General features: G+C 46.4%; 1 protein-coding gene across 1 annotated transcript in view; it reads right to left on the bottom strand.

The window, feature by feature from the left end:
- Nucleotides 1–5,100, bottom strand: part of LOC308326314 (dynein axonemal heavy chain 11-like) — a gene marked incomplete at both ends in the record, with an annotated part of 226,908 nt that extends 221,808 nt beyond the window's left edge. Inside the window, 4 exon segments of the mRNA XM_080779119.1 lie at nt 2,363–2,462; nt 3,208–3,403; nt 3,844–4,034; nt 5,071–5,100. Of these exon segments, the coding sequence (XP_080635245.1) occupies nt 2,363–2,462; nt 3,208–3,403; nt 3,844–4,034; nt 5,071–5,100 (517 nt within the window).
- Nucleotides 5,101–19,065: the final 13,965 nt, after the last annotated feature.

Raw genomic sequence — 19,065 nt, forward strand, 5'->3', positions numbered from 1 at the left:
CTGTAGTACACAGTACGTCAATATAAAGTACTGTAGTACACACAGTACATCAATATAAAGTACTGTAGTACACACAGTACATCAATATAAAGTACTGTAGTACACAGTATATCAATATAAAGTACTGTAGTACACAGTATATCAATATAAAGTACTGTAGTACACAGTATATCAATATAAAGTACTGTAGTACACAGTATATCAATATAAAGTACTGTAGTACACACAGTACATCAAAATAAAGTACTCTAGTACACAGTATATCAATATAAAGTACTGTAGTACACACAGTACATCAAAATAATGTACTGTAGTACACACAGTACGTCAATACGTTAAGGGCGGCTGTGGCTCAGGAGGTAGAGCAGGTCTACAATGATCCCTGGGTCGGCGGTTTGAATCCCGGCTCCTCCTCCTGTCCACATGTCAAAGTGTCCATGGGCAAGAGTCACTGAACCCCACGTTGCCTCCAATGAGTCGGTCGGTGTGAGCTCGCCACCGTCGGTGTGTGAATGTGGGAAGTGAGGACGCTGGCGTTGACTGTTCGCCGCTTCACCTCCCAACGTATGAATGAATGAACCGTTGTAAAGCGCTTTGAGCACTTGAAGAAAAGCGCTTATATAAAAATGCAATTCATGAATATAAAGTACAGTAGGGGGTCCGTGACGCCTAGCCAGGGGGTCGGCAAAATAATTCAGATTTCTATGTATTTATGTTGCCAGTGAATTATGGTATGTGTGATATCTATGTGAGTTTAACCCATTCTGAACGGGAACCCATTTTGGTGTTGGCATCATGTCGTGCTTTAGCTATTGAAAAATAGCAGATCTACAAGCTCATAGCGCACCACCGAGTGGCGCGCTACGAGCTTGTAGGTCTGCTATTTTTGAAAAATCGAAGAACGACTGACATTTTTAGAATCTGATCTCAGGTCAGAATGGGTTCATCAGACCAGTGTGTGTCCAGTGGAAACCTCGTATGAATCTGATCTCAGGTCAGAATGGGTTAACATAATCACAGTAATCCTTAATCATAGTCCATCATTCAAGGGCCTTTTGATAGAAACGGACTCCCTTTCTTTTTTTTTTCTTTTATCCCACGATTTTGTAACCCAGTTTTCTTTTCACCCTGTGCCAATTATCTAATGTAATCCTGGGCGCTACACTTCCTCTGCCAACCTGGGGGGGGCAGCGGACTGACCTCATGCCTCCTTCTATGCATGAGGAGTCCAAGCTGCTTCTTTTCACCTGACAGAGGGGGAATTTCCCCGGCCGGACGTAGCGCGTGGAAGGGACACGTTATTCCGACCAGTTCCTTTCCCCTCCATCAGGCGCCCCGGCTGGCCAGGGGGAGGTAGTTTTAGAGACCAGGATTACTGCATGTTTTTGTGAGGGTACCTACCCTAGGGGACACGGGGAGAACATGTGAGGGTACCTATCCTAGGGGACACGGGGAGAACATGCAAACTCCACACAGAAAGGCCCTATCGCCAACCCCCGCCTCGGGTATGGGCACTGATGACGCGGAGGAGGGAACACGCCGCCAGTGCCCACAGCGTCCCCAGCGGGAATCGAACCCAGGACCTTCTAGCTGTGAGGCGACAGCACTACCAACTGTGCCACCGTGCCCCCAGGTGGGGGAAACGGCCTCCCTTTCAGTCAGAGGCTGAGTGACTGTGACCAGCTGATGGTCGTTGACGCTATTGATGCATCAAGGAAGGCAATTACGTTTCTGCACCGTCAAATAGGTCTACATCTACTCTAAGATGGCATCTTAAATACATGTTGTGAAAATGCGTTGTGGCTTTGATTGAAAAGTTTTGATACAAATGGTTCCAATTAGTGATGCACCGAATATTCGGCCGCAGAAAATATTCGGCAGAAAATGGCTAAAAAAGCATTTTCGGCCTATTCGGTTTCGGCCCGAATAGGCAGAAAATATATCACCGAATAGTGTATTTAATGAATGCATTCAAATGAGCTGAATACATGTTTTATGGACCCATAACAGTGATTATTATTGAAGTTAAGTTTTGCCATAACCATAAATCAGGTAGCTTTAAGGTACGGCAATGACGGCAATGGTAGGCAAAAATATATACAATATTAAATCTTTTCGGTTATTCGGTATTCGGTTTTCGGCCAACTGTTTCTTATATTCGGTATTCGGTTTCGGCCAAGAAAGTCCCTTTCGGTGCATCCCTAGTTCCAATGGCATCTAAATGTAAGGTTGCAAATATGCTTATCTGTGTTTTGCGAGGACGAGGGGGTACTACTCCACTGCTGGAGTAGTACCCATAATACACTGTTCAGTTCTATAGTACCACTGGAGTAGTGCACAGTACGACACACGGATATCTGACCTTGGTTGACCTTGAGACGGATGTCGTTGAAGGAAGGATAGTAGCTGCTCTGGACGGTCCTCAGGATCTCCATGATGTTCTCCACCTTGGGGCTCTGGATCTGTAGGAACAGAGACATCATTAGTTCCAGGATGTGGAGCTCTCGGCAGTCTGCGGTTGGCTCTACGTCCACCAGGAGGCAGCAGATGGGTTTTTTAATATATTTTTTATCCCACGATTTTGTAACCTATTTTTCACCCCTGTGTCAATCATCTAATGTGATCCTGGGCTCTACACACCCTCCGCCAACCTGGGGAGAGCAACGGACTTAACTCATGCTTCCTTCATGCTTGAGTGTCCAAGTTGCTCCTTTACACATGACAGGGGGGAGTTTCCCTGGTTGGACGCGTGGAAGGAACACGTTATTCCAACCAGTTCCTTTCCCCTCCATCAGGCGCCCCGGCTGGCCAGGGGGAGGCAGTTTAGAGACCAGGATTACTGCATGTTTTTGTGAGGGTACCTACCCTAGGGGACACGGGGAGAACATGTGAGGGTACCTACCCTAGGGGACACGGGGAGAACATGTGAGGGTATCTACCCTAGGGGACACGGGGAGAACATGTGAGGGTATCTACCCTAGGGGACACGGGGAGAACATGCAAACTCCACACAGAAAGGCCCTTTCGCCAACCCCACCTTCGGGTATGGGCACTGATGACGCGGAGGAGGAAACACGCCGCCAGCACCCACAGCGCCCCGAGCGGGAATCGAACACAGGACCTTCTAGCTGTGAGGTGACAGCTGTGCCACCGTGCCCCGCAGCAGATGGGTTTTAACGTTGCGTACGGTTCTGACGACGGGCCTACCTGGGCCTGGATTCCCTGGAGGTTCTCCTTCTGCGCGGCCCAGAACTGCAGCTCCACGGCGGGCCCCGGGTGGTCCCCCTTCTCCAGAGCCAGGCCCGAGTCCTTCTTCAGCACGCTCCAGATCTGACCCGACCACTGGACCACCAGAGTCTCTATGGAGTAGAGGAGACCGCCGTCCACCGGCCAGCCGCTGGAGCTGAAATATTACAATGTCATCCATATAAACCGCAGTCCAGCGGCCAGCCGCAGTAGGGGCAGTAAAGGGTATCAGGGGGGCAGTAAGGGGCATCAGGGGGGCAGTTAGGGGTATCAGGGGGGCAGTAAGGGCAGTTGGGGGGCAGTAAGGGGCATCAGGGGGGCAGTAGGGGGTATCAGGGGGCAGTAAGGGGCATCAGGGGGGCAGTTAGGGGTATCAGGGGGGCAGTAAGGGCAGTAGGGGGGCAGTAAGGGCAGTAGGGGGGCAGTAAAGGGTATCAGGGGGGCAGTAAGGGGCATCAGGGGGGCAGTAGGGGGCATCAGGGGGGCAGTAGGGGGGCAGTAAGGGCAGTAGGGGGGCAGTAAAGGGTATCAGGGGGGCAGTAAGGGGCATCAGGGGGGCAGTAGGGGGCATCAGGGGGGCAGTAAGGGGTCACTGACCTCAGTATGATGTCGTCGGGTCGAGCCCTCTCCACACACAGGGGGAGGGGCAGCAGCGTGCGGCCCTCGGCGCGGCCCCTCAGCGTCACCACTCTGCTCCTCAGCTTCTCCAGGTGTCTGTGGATGTCCTGAGACACCGCCCTGGGGTACTCCTCGTGGCTCAGACCACAGTGCAGCACGCACACCAACACCTACCGCACGCACGCACGCACGCACGCACGCACAGGCACACGCACACACACACACAGGCACCCCCACACAGGCACACGCACGCACGCATGCACACACATTTTTAACCATTTAAATATGTCCACACAACAGCGATGCATACAAGGACACAAAAAAAGGTACATTAGAGTTACATTTACAAAGTCATGGCATGTGTTTTCATGGTACAGCAGGCAGTATAATAAAAGTATAACAGGGGCGGCGGTGGCTCAGGGGGTAGAGTGGCCACTAGGGGGCGACGGTGGCTCAAGGAGAAAGTGACCGGATGGGAACCGCAAGTGTCAAAGTGTCCTTAAGCAAGGAGACTCTGAACTCCTAATTGCTCCTGATGTGCAGGTCGGTAATGTGCCTTGCATGGTTTCTGCTGCCATCGGTGTGTGAATGTATGTGTGTGTGTGTGTGTGTGTGTGTGTGTGTGTGTGTGTGTGTGTATGTGAATGTAATCTATGTAAAGTGCCTTGGATAAAGGTGCTATATATAAATGCACTATTTATCATGCGTGTCACTCAGTAGTACTTATTATCTATTCAACGGGTATAAGTAACAGCGTCTCCGCCATATACGTATGACGGCTGCCAATCATAGCAGAGACACCACAACACTGTTCCAGCCTTTTTGCCTCCTTTTGGGGCATCCCAAGTTGTCAAACCTTTTTTTTTTTTCTTTGGCCCCAGGTACACCTGAGGGGAGAAATATATTTCCAGGTACCCCCTCATAGTACCACTAGTGGATATTAATGTATGTAACGTCTGTATGTACTCCTTTTTTTCCTTTCATGGACCGAAATAAAATCCATCTATCCATCTATCCTCGCAAAAACACTGATAAGCAATTGCCATTGAAATAATTTGTATTAAAACCTTTCAATCAAAGTAATTTCATAGTCAAACAGAAACCACTAGAACCTCCCCCCCCCACACACACACACACCCCCAACCCACCGCCCCCCAGTGTGCACGCACGCACACACGCACACGCACAGTCTGTGCCGCGGCATACCTCGGAGATGAGGACGGGCAGGTGCTCCATGGGGCAGGCGGACATCTCTCCCAGCCGGAGCTGCGGCCGGAAGGCCGTGGCGCTGACCCTCTTCACGCCTCTCTTCAGCACACACAGCAGCTTGGTCCTCCAGGGCGGCGACATCTCCTCAGCACACACCACCACAGGGACAATGCTTTCAGCCGCCGCGTCGAAAGCACTCGAAATAAGCCTCAACTTATTTCAACACAGCCCACACAGTTAGACGAGGCGGGGTGTGTTTTCACAGTTAAGACGAGGCGGGAACAGAGCCCACAGTTAGACGAGACGGGAACAGAGCCCACAGTTAGACGAGACAGGAACAGAGCCCACAGTTGGACGAGGCGGGAACAGAGCCCACAGTTAGACGAGACGGGAACAGAGCCCACAGTTAGACGAGACGGGAACAGAGCCCACAGTTAGACGAGACGGGAACAGAGCCCACAGTTAGACGAGACGGGAACAGAGCCCACAGTTAGACGAGACGGGAACAGAGCCCACAGTTGGACGAGGCGGGAACAGAGCCCACAGTTAGACGAGACGGGAACAGAGCCCACAGTTAGACGAGACGGGAACAGAGCCCACAGTTAGACGAGACGGGAACAGAGCCCACAGTTAGACGAGACGGGAACAGAGCCCACAGTTAGACGAGACGGGAACAGAGCCCACAGTTATACGAGACGGGAACAGAGCCCACAGTTAGACGAGGAGGGAACAGAGCCCACAGTTAGACGAGACGGGAACAGAGCCCACAGTTAGACGAGGAGGATTGAAGGATTGAGGATTGAACTTCCTCTATACAGAACTTACCAAAGTCATAGACAAACGTGAACTTCCTCTATACAGAACTTAACAAAGTCATAGACAAACCATCAAGGTTAAAGGTAGACACTTACCCTGGATTAATGGTGAACTCATTCAACTGCTCAAACAGAGAGACAAGGCCTGGCTAAAATATCGATCGTCAAATGATTCGTCTGACTGGAATACATATAAACATTTAAGGAACACATGTAAAACCAAAACTAGAAATGCCGAAGCAAATTTCTACAAGGACTGCCTAAATAATGATTTCCTCATAGTACGGTTCCTTATGTAATTTTGTAGGCTTTAGACGAAGATTTTTAAAACTATATATTTTTGGAAACCTTATAGATAGCCTAACGAATCAGAAAATGTTTGTTGCCATTTTTTCCGAGGTCGGTAAAGCGGCCATCTTGGAGCTTTAAAAATGGCTACTTTCAAAAACGAATTTCGCCTACTAAATGACCTAAAATCAAGATTGCAGTAGGGCTGTCAGAACGAATTTCATAATATGAAAGAAATTCGAATATTAAAAAATATATATATATTCGAAAGCTAAAATTGCCATTCGAATGGAGCTTTTATCATTTATTAATTCTATTTAATATTTTTATTTTGTTTTATGTTATTTTATCCGCTCACTAAATGTATTGAGTAACGAATCTACCGCTGTGAAATCTCCCATCTGCACGCACGCACACACGGTCACACGCGCGCCTCGTCACCTCCTCCCTCCTCTGCACGCATGCACACACGCAGTCGCACAGCGCGCTGCAACTAAGAAGAATCACTCGCATGTTTTATTAGTACCGTCGAGTCTGTCGCATATTGTGGACAGTTTGAAAATGCGGGTCCTACGTGCATTAAACCATTAACGTTGGTCCGGCTGGTTTCATTTTGTCCTACGCGATTACGTGAATCAGCATGGCTGCGCCTGCAGTAGGCTATTACCAAAACAAACACATGGTAGGCTACTTTTGTGTTGCACATGGAAAGCAACTGAAAACGACCATGGATATATTAAAGACAGTTCCCCTGTGCTGCTGTGCACAGCGGAGATAATGCAAAACTCCAGGTACGAACCAAAACACTGACTGTCTGAAGCTGATCATCCACGACTATATCTCCAGACTAGTCCTGCAGTCCCGCAATGAAGGAAAGACAATCTCGCCTCTCACTATAGTCCACTACAATGCCATTCTAGCCTTAAAACCTACATTTATGTGTTATTCAACAATTACTTTAGCGCAAAATATAGGCATCTCTATATATCTTCATTGCTATTTACTAATGATGGCCTGTTCATCGTGACAGCATTCCGTTTAAAAAGAAAAAAGAAAAAGTTCATGATTCCTGACTAGCCTACTCACTACTCAGACTATACTGTATCAGAAGTATACAACGTTCACTGTAAAATGCATTTGCACTATAGACAGACAACAATCTTACCGTGCTGAGTGCACTGTGCTCAATAAAACAACAGTTTAAACGCTATTTTGTGCCGAAAACCATTATTACATGTTCTGAAAGTACTGTTTGTCGTTTGGAAGGGGGGGCCCTCTAGTGGACAGAACGTGCATCGTCAAAACCTTGTTATTCTGTGTATTATTATAGGCTAAATATGAGCTAAAATACAATGTAAATATTCGAATATATTCGAAAATTACAAATAATTAAGCAATGAAATTCGAATTGGATTATAGAGGTGAACTGACAGCCCTAGATTGCAGTGGTTAAATCTACATTTATGGGGGCAAGGAATCCAATGGAGCCGACTACATTGTAAATGAGACATGAATGGGTGGGTATTTTGCATTTTTACATCAAATCAAATGGTATTATTCTGGTAATCTGGATATGTATATCTTCCAAACAATGGAATATTTCACAAACACTTCATCACATCTCTCAAAAGACAGGAGACAACTTGAATCAAGACAAAGGGAACTTAACAAAAAAAATCACACCTGTGTGAAGTGAGGGGCGCTCTTATCGTACATCATGATGACGTAGTACACTATGACATCATCAGACACTATGACGTAAAATTCTCGATTCAGGACAAAGTTTGTGAACATACACTAAAAGCTGGACATAGGAGGGGATAGCGCCCCTCAAAAATCCAACATATCCCATAATCTCTGTACAGTGAACGTTCAATGACTAACAAACATGTCCAACATAATATCCATCAAAATTGTTTAACAATATGTACACTCTCTCATTGTCTTTGTTGTTGAAAAACACAGGCTGTTGAGTCTACATATAAGCATAATCTCCATCATTGTCATCACTTGCATACGTGATATCACGACAGTCTTCCTCATTCTGGCAGTCGGGAGCTACAATGGAATATTTCACAAACACTTTATCACATCTCTCAAAAGACAGGAGACAACTTTAATCAAGACAAAGGGACCTTTAATCAAGAACTTAACAAAGAAAATCACACCTGTGTGAAGTGAGGGGCGCTCTTATCATCGTACATCATCTGTGCAGTTCTGTGCATGGGGAGCCCCACTGAATTGCACGAACATCTGTGTGAAGAGCAGTCTGCTTTACACTGACATCTGACCATCTCAATGATAGATTCGGGTGCAGGGAGGAGCTCAGTTGTGACTGGTTTCAGCTGGCCGTCCTTGTCCTTGTGCTAGCCGTTCTGTAGTGGGTCAAGGAACTCTTGCTGAGCGATGTCAGCCTGACCCCACACGCTGGCCTGGATATGGGCCCTTAGGACATGCTGCTTGAGGGCACCAAGTGTGGGTGGAAGCTTCTCACTTTCTGCCATGTGTTTGCAGAAAAGATGCCACCTCAGTTCAGGGATTTTGATCCCTTTCGGAGAGTATACAGTGCAAACAAACGTCGCTAATGCAGAATGAAGATCCTCTGTCACTTTCCTAGTCTGAGAAAGCATTTGAAGAGCCTTAACGGCATGGTCATCTGCTTTTAGGTAGATGCTCAGCCAGGTAGCTTTGCCTATTCTAGAAAAGCACCCTGTGTTGTCTGCTCCTGTAAATGCGTGAAACGCTGGCAAAGCTTTTGCTCGATCTGCACCAAGAGCAATCCATAATTGGCTTCACTTCCAAAATTCCAGATGCCATGGAAACGGACGTATTTTGCAGCAGGATTTCATAATTTGCAACAACCAACACAAGTACAAAGTACAATCCACTGTTGCTCAGTGTGACCTGCAGCCAGCCGCAGTAGGGGCAGTAAAGGGTATCAGGGGGGCAGTAAGGGGCATCAGGGGGGCAGTAAGGGGCATCAGGGGGGCAGTAAGGGCAGTAGGGGGGCAGTAAGGGCAGTAAGGGGCATCAGGTGGGCAGTAAGTAAGTAAGTAAATTCTATTTATATAGCACCTTTCACAGAGAGGACTCACAAAGTGCTTTACATACAATAAAAATACAGAACAGTAGGGGCATCAGGGGGGCAGGAAGGGGGCAGTAAGGGCAGTAGGGGGGCAGTAAGGGGTATCAGGGGGCAGCAAGGGCAGTAAGGGGTTACTTATATATTCAGAGCCAAATTACTGTTCATGTCCATAAACAATCAAAAACTTAAACAGGTTCTTCATAATCAAATCTTCATTTTCTTTTTTTGTCTTCTTCTCAGTTAGTCTTCTCTTCCGGCCTGGCTTCTTGTAACAGGCAGAGCTTGTTTATAGGTCTTTCAAGAATGCTGGTCTTTGTTTTAATCTTCACCCTTCGAACAGTTCCACTGGAGTCTGGCAGTGTTTGAACGATTCTCCCCATAAGCCAGGAATTGCGAGGTGAAGAACTGTCCGCTATGAGCACGACATCTCCAGCTGAAAAGTTTCTTCTTGGCCTTGACCATTTCTGGCGTTCTTGGAGGAGCGGAATGTACTCTCGCATCCATCTCGTCCAGAATAGGTCTGCAAGATATTGAACCTGCTTCCAACGCCTTCTTGAATATGTGTCATCTTTACTGAAGATGCTTGGGGGCATATTGGGTTGTGACTTCAGCAGCAATAAGTGATTAGGTGTCAGAGGCTCAAGATCGTTTGGGTCATCCGAGGCACTTGTGAGCGGCCTGTTGTTAATGATGCTCTCGACCTCACACATGATCGTCTGCAGACAATCATCATTCACGGCGTGCTCTTTCAATAGGGAATTCAAGATTCTTCGCACTGTTCGAATTTGTCTTTCCCAAACCCCACCCTGGTGGGAAGCGGCTGGGCTGTTGAATATCCATTTGACCTTTCCAATCTTGTCATTGTCCAGTTGCGTAATTGCTTCTCTCAACTCCCTTTCAGCTGCCACAAAGTTTGTGCCATTGTCGCTACGCATGACAGCGACTTGTCCTCTTCTGCACGTGAAACGGCGTATTGCGTTGATGCAGGAGTCTGTATCAAGACTGTCTGCAACTTCTATATGCACAGCTCTGAGGGCGAGACAGGTGAACAACACACCGTATCTTTTCACTGTGCTCCGGCCCCGCTTTACATCAAATGGACCGAAGAAGTCAACGCCGGTATTTGTAAAGGGAGGTTTGTCGGGCATGAGGCGATCTTCGGGTAGGCTCGCCATCTTTTGCTCTCCGACTTTTCCGCTGAGTCTACGGCACACTGTACACTCGTAGATTATTTTTCTGACAGCAGAATTGGCTTGTGGGATCCAATACTTGCTTCTTAGTTGTGCCAGGACGTAACTGCGTCCGCAGTGTCCTGTTCTTTGGTGTATGTCCCTCAAGATCAATGTGGCAACTTTGCACTGCTTAGAGAGAATCACTGGGTGTTTGACATTCTCTGGCATAGCCAACTTGTTTAGTCTTCCGCCTACTCTCAAGGTGCCGTCTTGAAGAATGGGATCTAGTTTGGACAGCTGACTGCTGTTACTGACTTGTTTGTCTTTCCGCAGAGCTTTGACTTCTTCTCTGAAGTGTTGCCTTTGGCTGTACTGAATTGTTATCCTCAACTTGGACTTGGTTGACTTTGACTGTGTTCTTAACCTCAGGTTCGTCTTCAAGGATTTCTTTCAGTTGAATAGGCAGCTTTGGCCAATCACTTTCATCGTCCAGCAAGAAGCGTGGTCCGCTGATCCAAGTTCCACCTTGAACCAGGTTCTTGGCCTTCAGGCCTCTGCTGGATTGGTCTGCAGGATTTTCTGTTGTCCTAACATACTTCCATTGAGATGACTCGGTTGCTTCCCGGATCAGTGTGATTCTGTTTGCGATAAACGTTTTGAAGCGAGCATCTTCGTTCTGAATGTATCTGAGCACGGTGGTTTGGACGCTGTCGGTCCAAAAGATAGACTGTTGCAGTGACACTCGAAGTTGTTGGTGTAACATTTTGTCCACCTTCACTGCAACGACTGCTGCAGTCAACTCGAGTCTGGGGATTGTGACCTGTTTGAGTGGAGCCACTCTTGACTTCCCCATCACGAACGAACAATGTTTATTGCCTTCTTTGTCTTCTAGCAGCAGATACGACACAGTGCCATATGCATACTCTGAGGCATCTGAAAAATGGTGTAACTGCGCTTTGGCAGTGCATCCAAACTTTGACGGTTTCAAACACCTGTTCACACGGAAGTCAGAGAGTAACATCTTCTTGCCATCTTCTCCAGATGTCAGCATGCCTTTCGCTAATGTTCTCATCCCAACCATGTTGCTCTTTACAAAGATCTTTCAACAGGAGTTTAGCAGGCAAGATGACCGGTGCCAGGAAGCCGAGGGGATCGTAGACAGAGTTAACGACTGATAGAATGCCTCTTCTGGTCATCGGTTTGTCTTGCAGCTTCATGCTGTAGGTGAAAGTATCGGTTTCTGTATCCCACTGTACACCGAGAGCCCTCTCGACTGGTAGAGCGTCATGGCCTAGATCCAGTTCCTTCACCTCACTGGCTCTAAGTTCTTCAGGGATGGACATTAGTACCTTTCTGCTATTGCTCATCCACTTTGTTAACGTGAACCCTCCACTGGCGCACAAAGCGCGAAGGTCACTAGCCAGGGTCACTGCATCATCTTCTGTAGGGACGCTTTTCAAACAGTCATCCACATAAAAGTTATGCAAGACTGTTTGGACCGTCTCTGGAGGTGCAGTGGCTTTGCGATCCTCAGCGGTTCTGCTTAGTGCATAAGAAGCGACACTGGGTGACGAAGTGGCTCCAAAGAGATGCACTGTCATTCTAAATTCTTTCATGGGCTCGTTCAGGTTGCCATTGGGCCACCAAAGAAAACGTAGGAGGTCTGAGTCTTCCTCTCGCACGTTGACTTGATAAAACATTGACTCGATATCTGCCATCATTGCTATCGGTTCCTCACGAAATCTTGAGAGGACACCAATTAGTGTGTTGGTCAGGTCGGGCCCTTGTAGCAACTCACCATTCAAGGATTGTTCTTTAAACGAAGCTGTGCAGTCGAAGACCACTCGTATCTTTTTCTTTTTAGGGTGATAGACCCCATGGTGTGGTATGTAGAACACCCTGCCATCGTCACGGCTCAGTTGGTGTGTCGGAACCTGCACAGCGTAGCCTTTGCCAATAATGGTATCCATGAAGCCTTTGTAATCTTCAAAGAACTCAGGATTCTTCGTGAGCTTTCTGTGCAAACTGGATATACGCTGCTCCGCCACACAACGGTTATTAGGCATTTGGAGCTTTGCGTTCTTGAGCGGCAATCCAATGCTGTAATGTCCATTCTCAAAGACTGTGGTTTCCTTCACAGACTGCATGAATCGTTTGTCTTCTTGAGACATCTTGTCTTTGTCATCATAGTTGCGCTCTGGAAAATCAGTGTTATACTGTTGGACCAGTAGCTTCTCGATTTCCATCACAGAGAGTCTGTTCATTGAGTAATGAGGGCGTTTCTTCTCTCCGTCACTCGGTTCCTTTCTTATAGGTCCATTCACGACCCAGCCGATGGCTTTCTTTACAGCATACGGTCCTCCATTCTGACCATTGATAACGTGCCATGGCTCCATTGCTTGTGGACAGTTTGCTCCAATAAGTAGACCGACGTCTGCTTCTAGTTCTGGCAGGCGTACTTTTCTGAGATATGGCCACTTCTGGATATCGGATTGCTTCGGTATGTTTTCAGGGTGAACAGGTATGTAGCTGTGAGTGTACACCTTCGGAAGCTCAATATACTTGTTCTCTTCTAGCCCACATATTTCAAGATCCAATATCACATAACTGCTCATGAGTTTCTGTTCTTCAGGCGTGTCTTGGCCCATAGTGCTGAGAAGTACTTGGGTTGGCTTTCCCTTAACGTTCAGTTTCTTTTGTAGAGCTTCCGTGCAGAATGTTCCGGTGCCAAAAGTTAAGCACCCAAAACATAAGCCCTTTGACTTCAAGAACTCCACACGTTATTTGTATGGCTGCTTCTTGATCTTGTGCATGAAGCTAGTGTGTGACCTTCCTGGCAGTACAAACACGGCATCTCAAAAGCATTCACTGTTTTGCTTGTTCTTTCTGACTTCCAAGATGTTCCTTGAGGCTGCTCATTGTCATCTGAAACGTTGGTTGCGAAACTACTTCCACTAAATTCTCTCTTCACAGGAGGTCTTTCTCTTTGATCATTCTGTCCAGCCGTGACTGGGCGGCTGTCTGGTATATTACCAAAGAGGGGATCAGTAGCTACTTTAGCTTGCCGGTCAATGTATCTGACCAAATCCGCAAACTTCGCTCTTCTGCCCTGCCGCTCTTTGACATCGTAGGCTACATCACGCCAGCGTTCTTTCATTCTGTATGGCAGTTTAGACACCACCGTTCACAGGTTGGTTGGGTTGTCCATCTCTTCCAAATAGTCTATATCTTCCATAGTGTTGTGACATCCAATTAAAAACATTGCATAGGCACTTAAAGCCTTTCCATCGTCGGACTTGATCGTCGGCCATTTGAGGGCTTTATCAATGTACGCACTGGCGATCCTTAGTTCATCCCCATAGCGCTTATGGAGAAGTTACTTCGCTACTTGGTAACCTTTCCTCAACGGCATGCGAGCACAGCTGCGAACTAACTCTTGGGGTTCACCAGCTGTGAATTGTTCCAAGAAGTACAACTTGTCTTGATCAGTGTCAGCCTTTTGTTCTACTGAGTGCTCGAACGCTCTGATGAAAGATTTGTACTGCAATGCATCGCCCTTGAACACAGGAATATATTTGATTGGTAACTGGGATTGCTTCTGTCGTCTAACAAGCAACTCTGTTATTGCATTCTGTTTCTGCAGGACTTCTATTATGCCATCACCTCTGGTGCCCTGATTGAAACTGTGATGAACTCCTTGTAATACTTGTGGTGGTACTTGTGACTGCATCATTTGTGACTGCATCATTTTTGACTGTACATTTACTGGTTGTACACTGCTGGCTCTGTCCTGCTTCACACTCCAATGCTGTGGTCTTTGTGATGCCAGATAGCTATTCATACCGTCTTTCATGCTCTTTGAGTACCTTTATTTTTGCAACCAGGCGCCTCGTGGTGCAGTGGAATCTACCACCCCCACAATGTCACCGGGTGCAAAACTTCTCCTTTGAGCTGACCATTTTTGCCGTTCTTGGATTGATGTCAAGTACTCTTTTGTCCATCGTTTCCAAAAGAGATCTGCCATGTACTGTACTTGTTTCCATCTACGTTTGATGTACAGATCCTCTTTCACAAAGAGTCCAGGTGGCAATATTGGCTGCGTTTTCAATAAAAGAAGATGATTTGGGGTCAGCGCTTCCAGGTCCATTGGGTCGTCAGAAGACTTGGTGATGGGTCGATCATTTAAAATTGCCTCTACTTCACACATTAAAGTTTGCAATCCTTCATCATCAAGCACTTGTTGATTAAGAACAGAACGGAGTACACTTCGTACCATGCGGATCAGTCGTTCCTAAACACCGCCGTGATGGGATCCTGCTGGGGGGTTAAAGCTCCACTTTATCCCTTGCTGAAGCATAGCATTCTGGATTTTCTCCTGATTCAGGCTATTCAGTGCTTCCCTTAATTATCTTTCCGCTCCTATGAAGTTCGTACCGTTATCTGATTTTAGAGATGAAACTTGACCTCGTCGACAGATGAATCTTCTTAGTGCATTTATGCAGGAGTCTGTGTCGAGTGTATGTGCAACTTCAAGATGTACTGCTCTGCTTGCCATGCAGGTGAAGATTACACCATACCTTTTAACAAGACTTCGTCCTCTCTTGATCTCTATAGGACCAAAGTAGTCTACTCCCACATCTGTGAATGGAGGCTTGTCTGGTTGAATTCTCTCCAAAGGCAAGTCTGCCATTTTTTGCTCACCAACTCTACCCCGCTGTCGTTTGCACACAGTGCAGTTGGTTATGATTTTCCTTGCAGCACTTTGCTTTGATGATCCAATATTTTTTGCGGAGATGAGACAGCATGCAATTCCTTCCTCCATGTCCGAGTAGTTTATGGATGTGTCGTAATATCAGTGTGGATATGTGAAAGTCTTTTGAGAGGATGATACATGTTCTGCTTGGATAAGATCTTCGGGAGTTAAACACTGTCCACGAAGCGTCGCTTTAAAGACTTGCATCTCCTCTTCAACCTTCTCCTTTAGTTTGACAGGATCCTTTTCAATACTGCTCACAGCAGCTTGAAGCTCCTTTCTCCTTCTAGTCAGTTGCAAGAGTGTGGTCTTTACTTTAAGAAGCCAAGCTACAGCAGTCTTCAGTCTCATCCATGTTGAGAAGTAGTGGATCAGATAGTTGGTTGGGTTCAGTTGATCTTTAATAATGACATTTACTGTGATGTCAGGTTTGATTCTGGATCATTGGCGGATATTGTTGATTCAAAGGGCAAGTTAGGCCAATCATAATTTGATCTGCAGAGGAAATCTGGTCCTCTGATCCATTTCTTGCAGCTTAGAAAGCGGTCTGCTGTCAGCCCTCTTGATGCTGCATCTGCAGGGTTTTCCTTTGTACTCACATATTTCCATTGTGATACATCAGTAGCATCTCTTACAAGAGAAACCTGTTTGCTACAAATGTTTGAAAACGTTTTGTTTCATTGTTTATGTACTTCAGCACTGTAGTGCTATCAGTCCAGAAAATGGACCTATCCAGTGGCAGCTGCAAGTCCCTACGCAGCATTTTGTCAACTCAGACAGCCAGGACTGCTGCGGCCAGCTCCATTCTTGGAATTGTCATTTGTTTCAGTGGTGCCACTCTGGATTTTCCTATCATGAATGCAATATGCACTTCTCCGTCACTGTTTTCCAGTCTTAGGTAGGACACCGATCCATAGCCACTTTCGCTGGCATCCGAAAAGTGATGTAGCTGTGAGTGTGTGATTTGACCAAAGTTCTTAGGTTTAATACATCTGTCCACTTTGAACTCCACCACTTGCTTCAGATCCGCTAGCCATCCTGTCCACTGCTGTGAGAAGACTTCGGGTATGGCTTCATCCCATCCAAGTCTCCTCCTGCAGAGCTCCTGCATCATCAGCTTGGCTGGCAGCGCAAATGGTGATAGAAATCCTAAAGGGTCATATATAGAGCCAACCACAGACAAGATGCCACGTCTAGTGTGTGGTCTTTCAGGTGCCGTATTTGTGAACTTGAACACATCTGTTTCAACACACCAGTGTAATCCTAGAGCTCTTTCCACTGGCAGATTGTCCTTGTCCAAGTCCAACTCCTTGATCTCTTTGGCCCTGTGCTCGTGTGGAATAGAAGTTAACACGGCACGGCTGTTGCTGATCCATTTAGACAAAATTAATCCACCCCTCTGGCAGAGAGCAGTCAGGTCTTTTACTAATTGTACTGCTTCTCGTTCTGTGGGCATGGATTTCAAACAATCATCAACATAAAAGTTGTTGTTTACTGTGTCTGTCACCTTAGATGGAAAGTGAGCTCGGTTGTCTTCAGCAGTCTTTCTCAAAGAGAAATTGGCACAACTTGGTGATGACACAGCTCCAAAAATATGTACCTTCATTCTGTACTCGGCCAGATCTTGCTGCACATCACCTTCAGGCCACCATAGGAATCGCAGGTAATCAACATGTTCATCCGAGACCTTAACCTGATGGAACATGGCTTTGATGTCTGCCATCAAGGCAACTGGTTCCTGTCTGAATCTGGTGAGGACTCCAATAAGTGAGTTAGTCAGATCGGGACCCTGAAGCAGTTGAAAGTTAAGTGATGTTCCTTTAAAGACTGCTCCACAGTCAAAGACCACTCTCAAGGTGCCTTTCTTTGAGTGATGCACACCATGATGGGGGATATACCAGAGTTTTCCATCACTTCGATTCAGCTGGTCCACTGGCACCAATTCAGCGTAGCCACTGTTAATCATGTCTGTGAGGAAAGATGTGTATTCATCATGGAACTTCTCATCTTTGTTGAACTTGCGTTTCAGGCTCTGGATGCGTTGCTCTGCAATACAACGGTTATTTGGCATTATGGGATCTTCTTGTTTGAAAGGTAAGTTTAGGCAGTAATGTCCATCTTTAATTTTTGCTGAGTGGTTTATAATATCAAGGAATTTGGCCTCTTCTCTTGACATTTCCTCCGTTTCATTACTGGCTCCTTCACTGAAATCTTGATTGTACTGTTTGACAAGTAACTCTTCCAGGTTTAGAATAAATATTCTATTGACAGCAACAGCAGGGCAGCCATTCTCATCCCTGATGGTGTCGTCTCCTCTTAGTGGACCATAGATGACCCACCCCAATAGGGTCCTCACTGCGTATGGTCCATCTGCTTGGCTATTAACCACCTCCCAGGGTTCCAGTAGTTTTGAAGCGTTTGTGCCGATGAGGAGGTCAATGCCAGAGTCTATTTCGGGTAGTGTGATATGGTTTAAATATGGCCAGTGAGACAAGTCTTTTTGTTTTGGAATGTTGTGTTGTGAGACAGGCATGGTTGCGTGTGTGAACACATCAGGCAGTTGAAGAAAGTCATTCGAGTCCATCCTTGCTATTTCCAAACCAGTGATATGATAGCTAGACTCAGGCTTCACCTGATTCATCGTTCGGAGGAGTATGTTTGTTTTCTGTCCTGCCATCTTGAGCCTTTTGATTAGGTTTTCAGTGCAGAATGTAGAGGTGCTGCCATGATCCAAAAATGCGTAGGTTTGCAAAACTGTGTCTCCCTTGTGGCTCTTCACTTGAACAGGTACGATGGAGAAGATGGAAGTTTCATCACCGGCCCCAATATGACCACATGTGTGCGGTGAGATGACAGTCTTGCTTTCATTTGATTTCTGTGTCGGTTGTTGTTCTCCTTGTTGAATGTGAAGTATCTCAGGATGTTTCAGTTTGCATGTGTCACAAGTTAGACGTCCTCTGCAAAATTTCGATAAGTGTCCTCTTTTTAAGCAGCCAAAACAGATTCCATTTTTTTTTAGGAAATCTATTTTCTCCCTGTGGCTCTTTTCCATGATTTGAGGACACCGTTCCAATGTATGGCCACTTCTTTTGCAGAACAGACATGGGTTGTGACTGATGGATGCATTCATTCTCTCTCCATTTGACTCCACAGCTTTTATGGGTGTTACTGTTGTTGCAAAACTGCTTCTTGGACTTGACCTTTCTTTTGATTTAACAATGGTTGAGGTTTTGACAGTTGAAGTCTGCTTAGGGTCCTGGATGTTTCCAAAAAGTGGGTCGGACATTATCATCACTTGTCTTTCGATGAAATTAACAAGATCAGGAAACATTGGCCGATGACCTCCCTCTTTTAGCTCACAGGCCCTGTTCCTCCATATGTCTCTCAGTTTGTATGGCAGTTTCAAAAGAATGGTCCTCATGTTGGAAGTCACATTCATCTCGTCCATGTAGGATAGATTCTCCATAGCATTGCAGCAACCTCGGAGGAATAGAGAAAATGCTTCCAACCCTTTTGCATCCTCTGATTTGATTGTGGCCCAGGCAAAAGCCTTTTCCATATATGCCGTGGCAATCTTATTCTCATTTCCAAAATGCTCTTTGAGCAAATGCTTTGCTCTTGTGTAGCCTTGTGACGGAGGCAGATGTTGGCAGCTGCGGACAAGATTTTTTGGATGCCCTCTTGTGTATTGCTCCAAAAAATGTAAACAGTCACCATAATCATCTGTCTTTTTCTCAATTGCCCTCTCAAATGCCCTGATAAAACCTTGATATTGCAATAAACCGGAATGTCTCTTTGTGGCAAAGTGGAATACAGATTCTGTTTGACCAATAGGGCGGTGATGTCATTCTGTCTTTGTAACACATTGGAAATATCACC

This window comes from Protomyctophum bolini (assembly GCF_963924005.1).
Source record: "Protomyctophum bolini genome assembly, chromosome: 12".
Taxonomy (NCBI): domain Eukaryota; kingdom Metazoa; phylum Chordata; class Actinopteri; order Myctophiformes; family Myctophidae; genus Protomyctophum; species Protomyctophum bolini.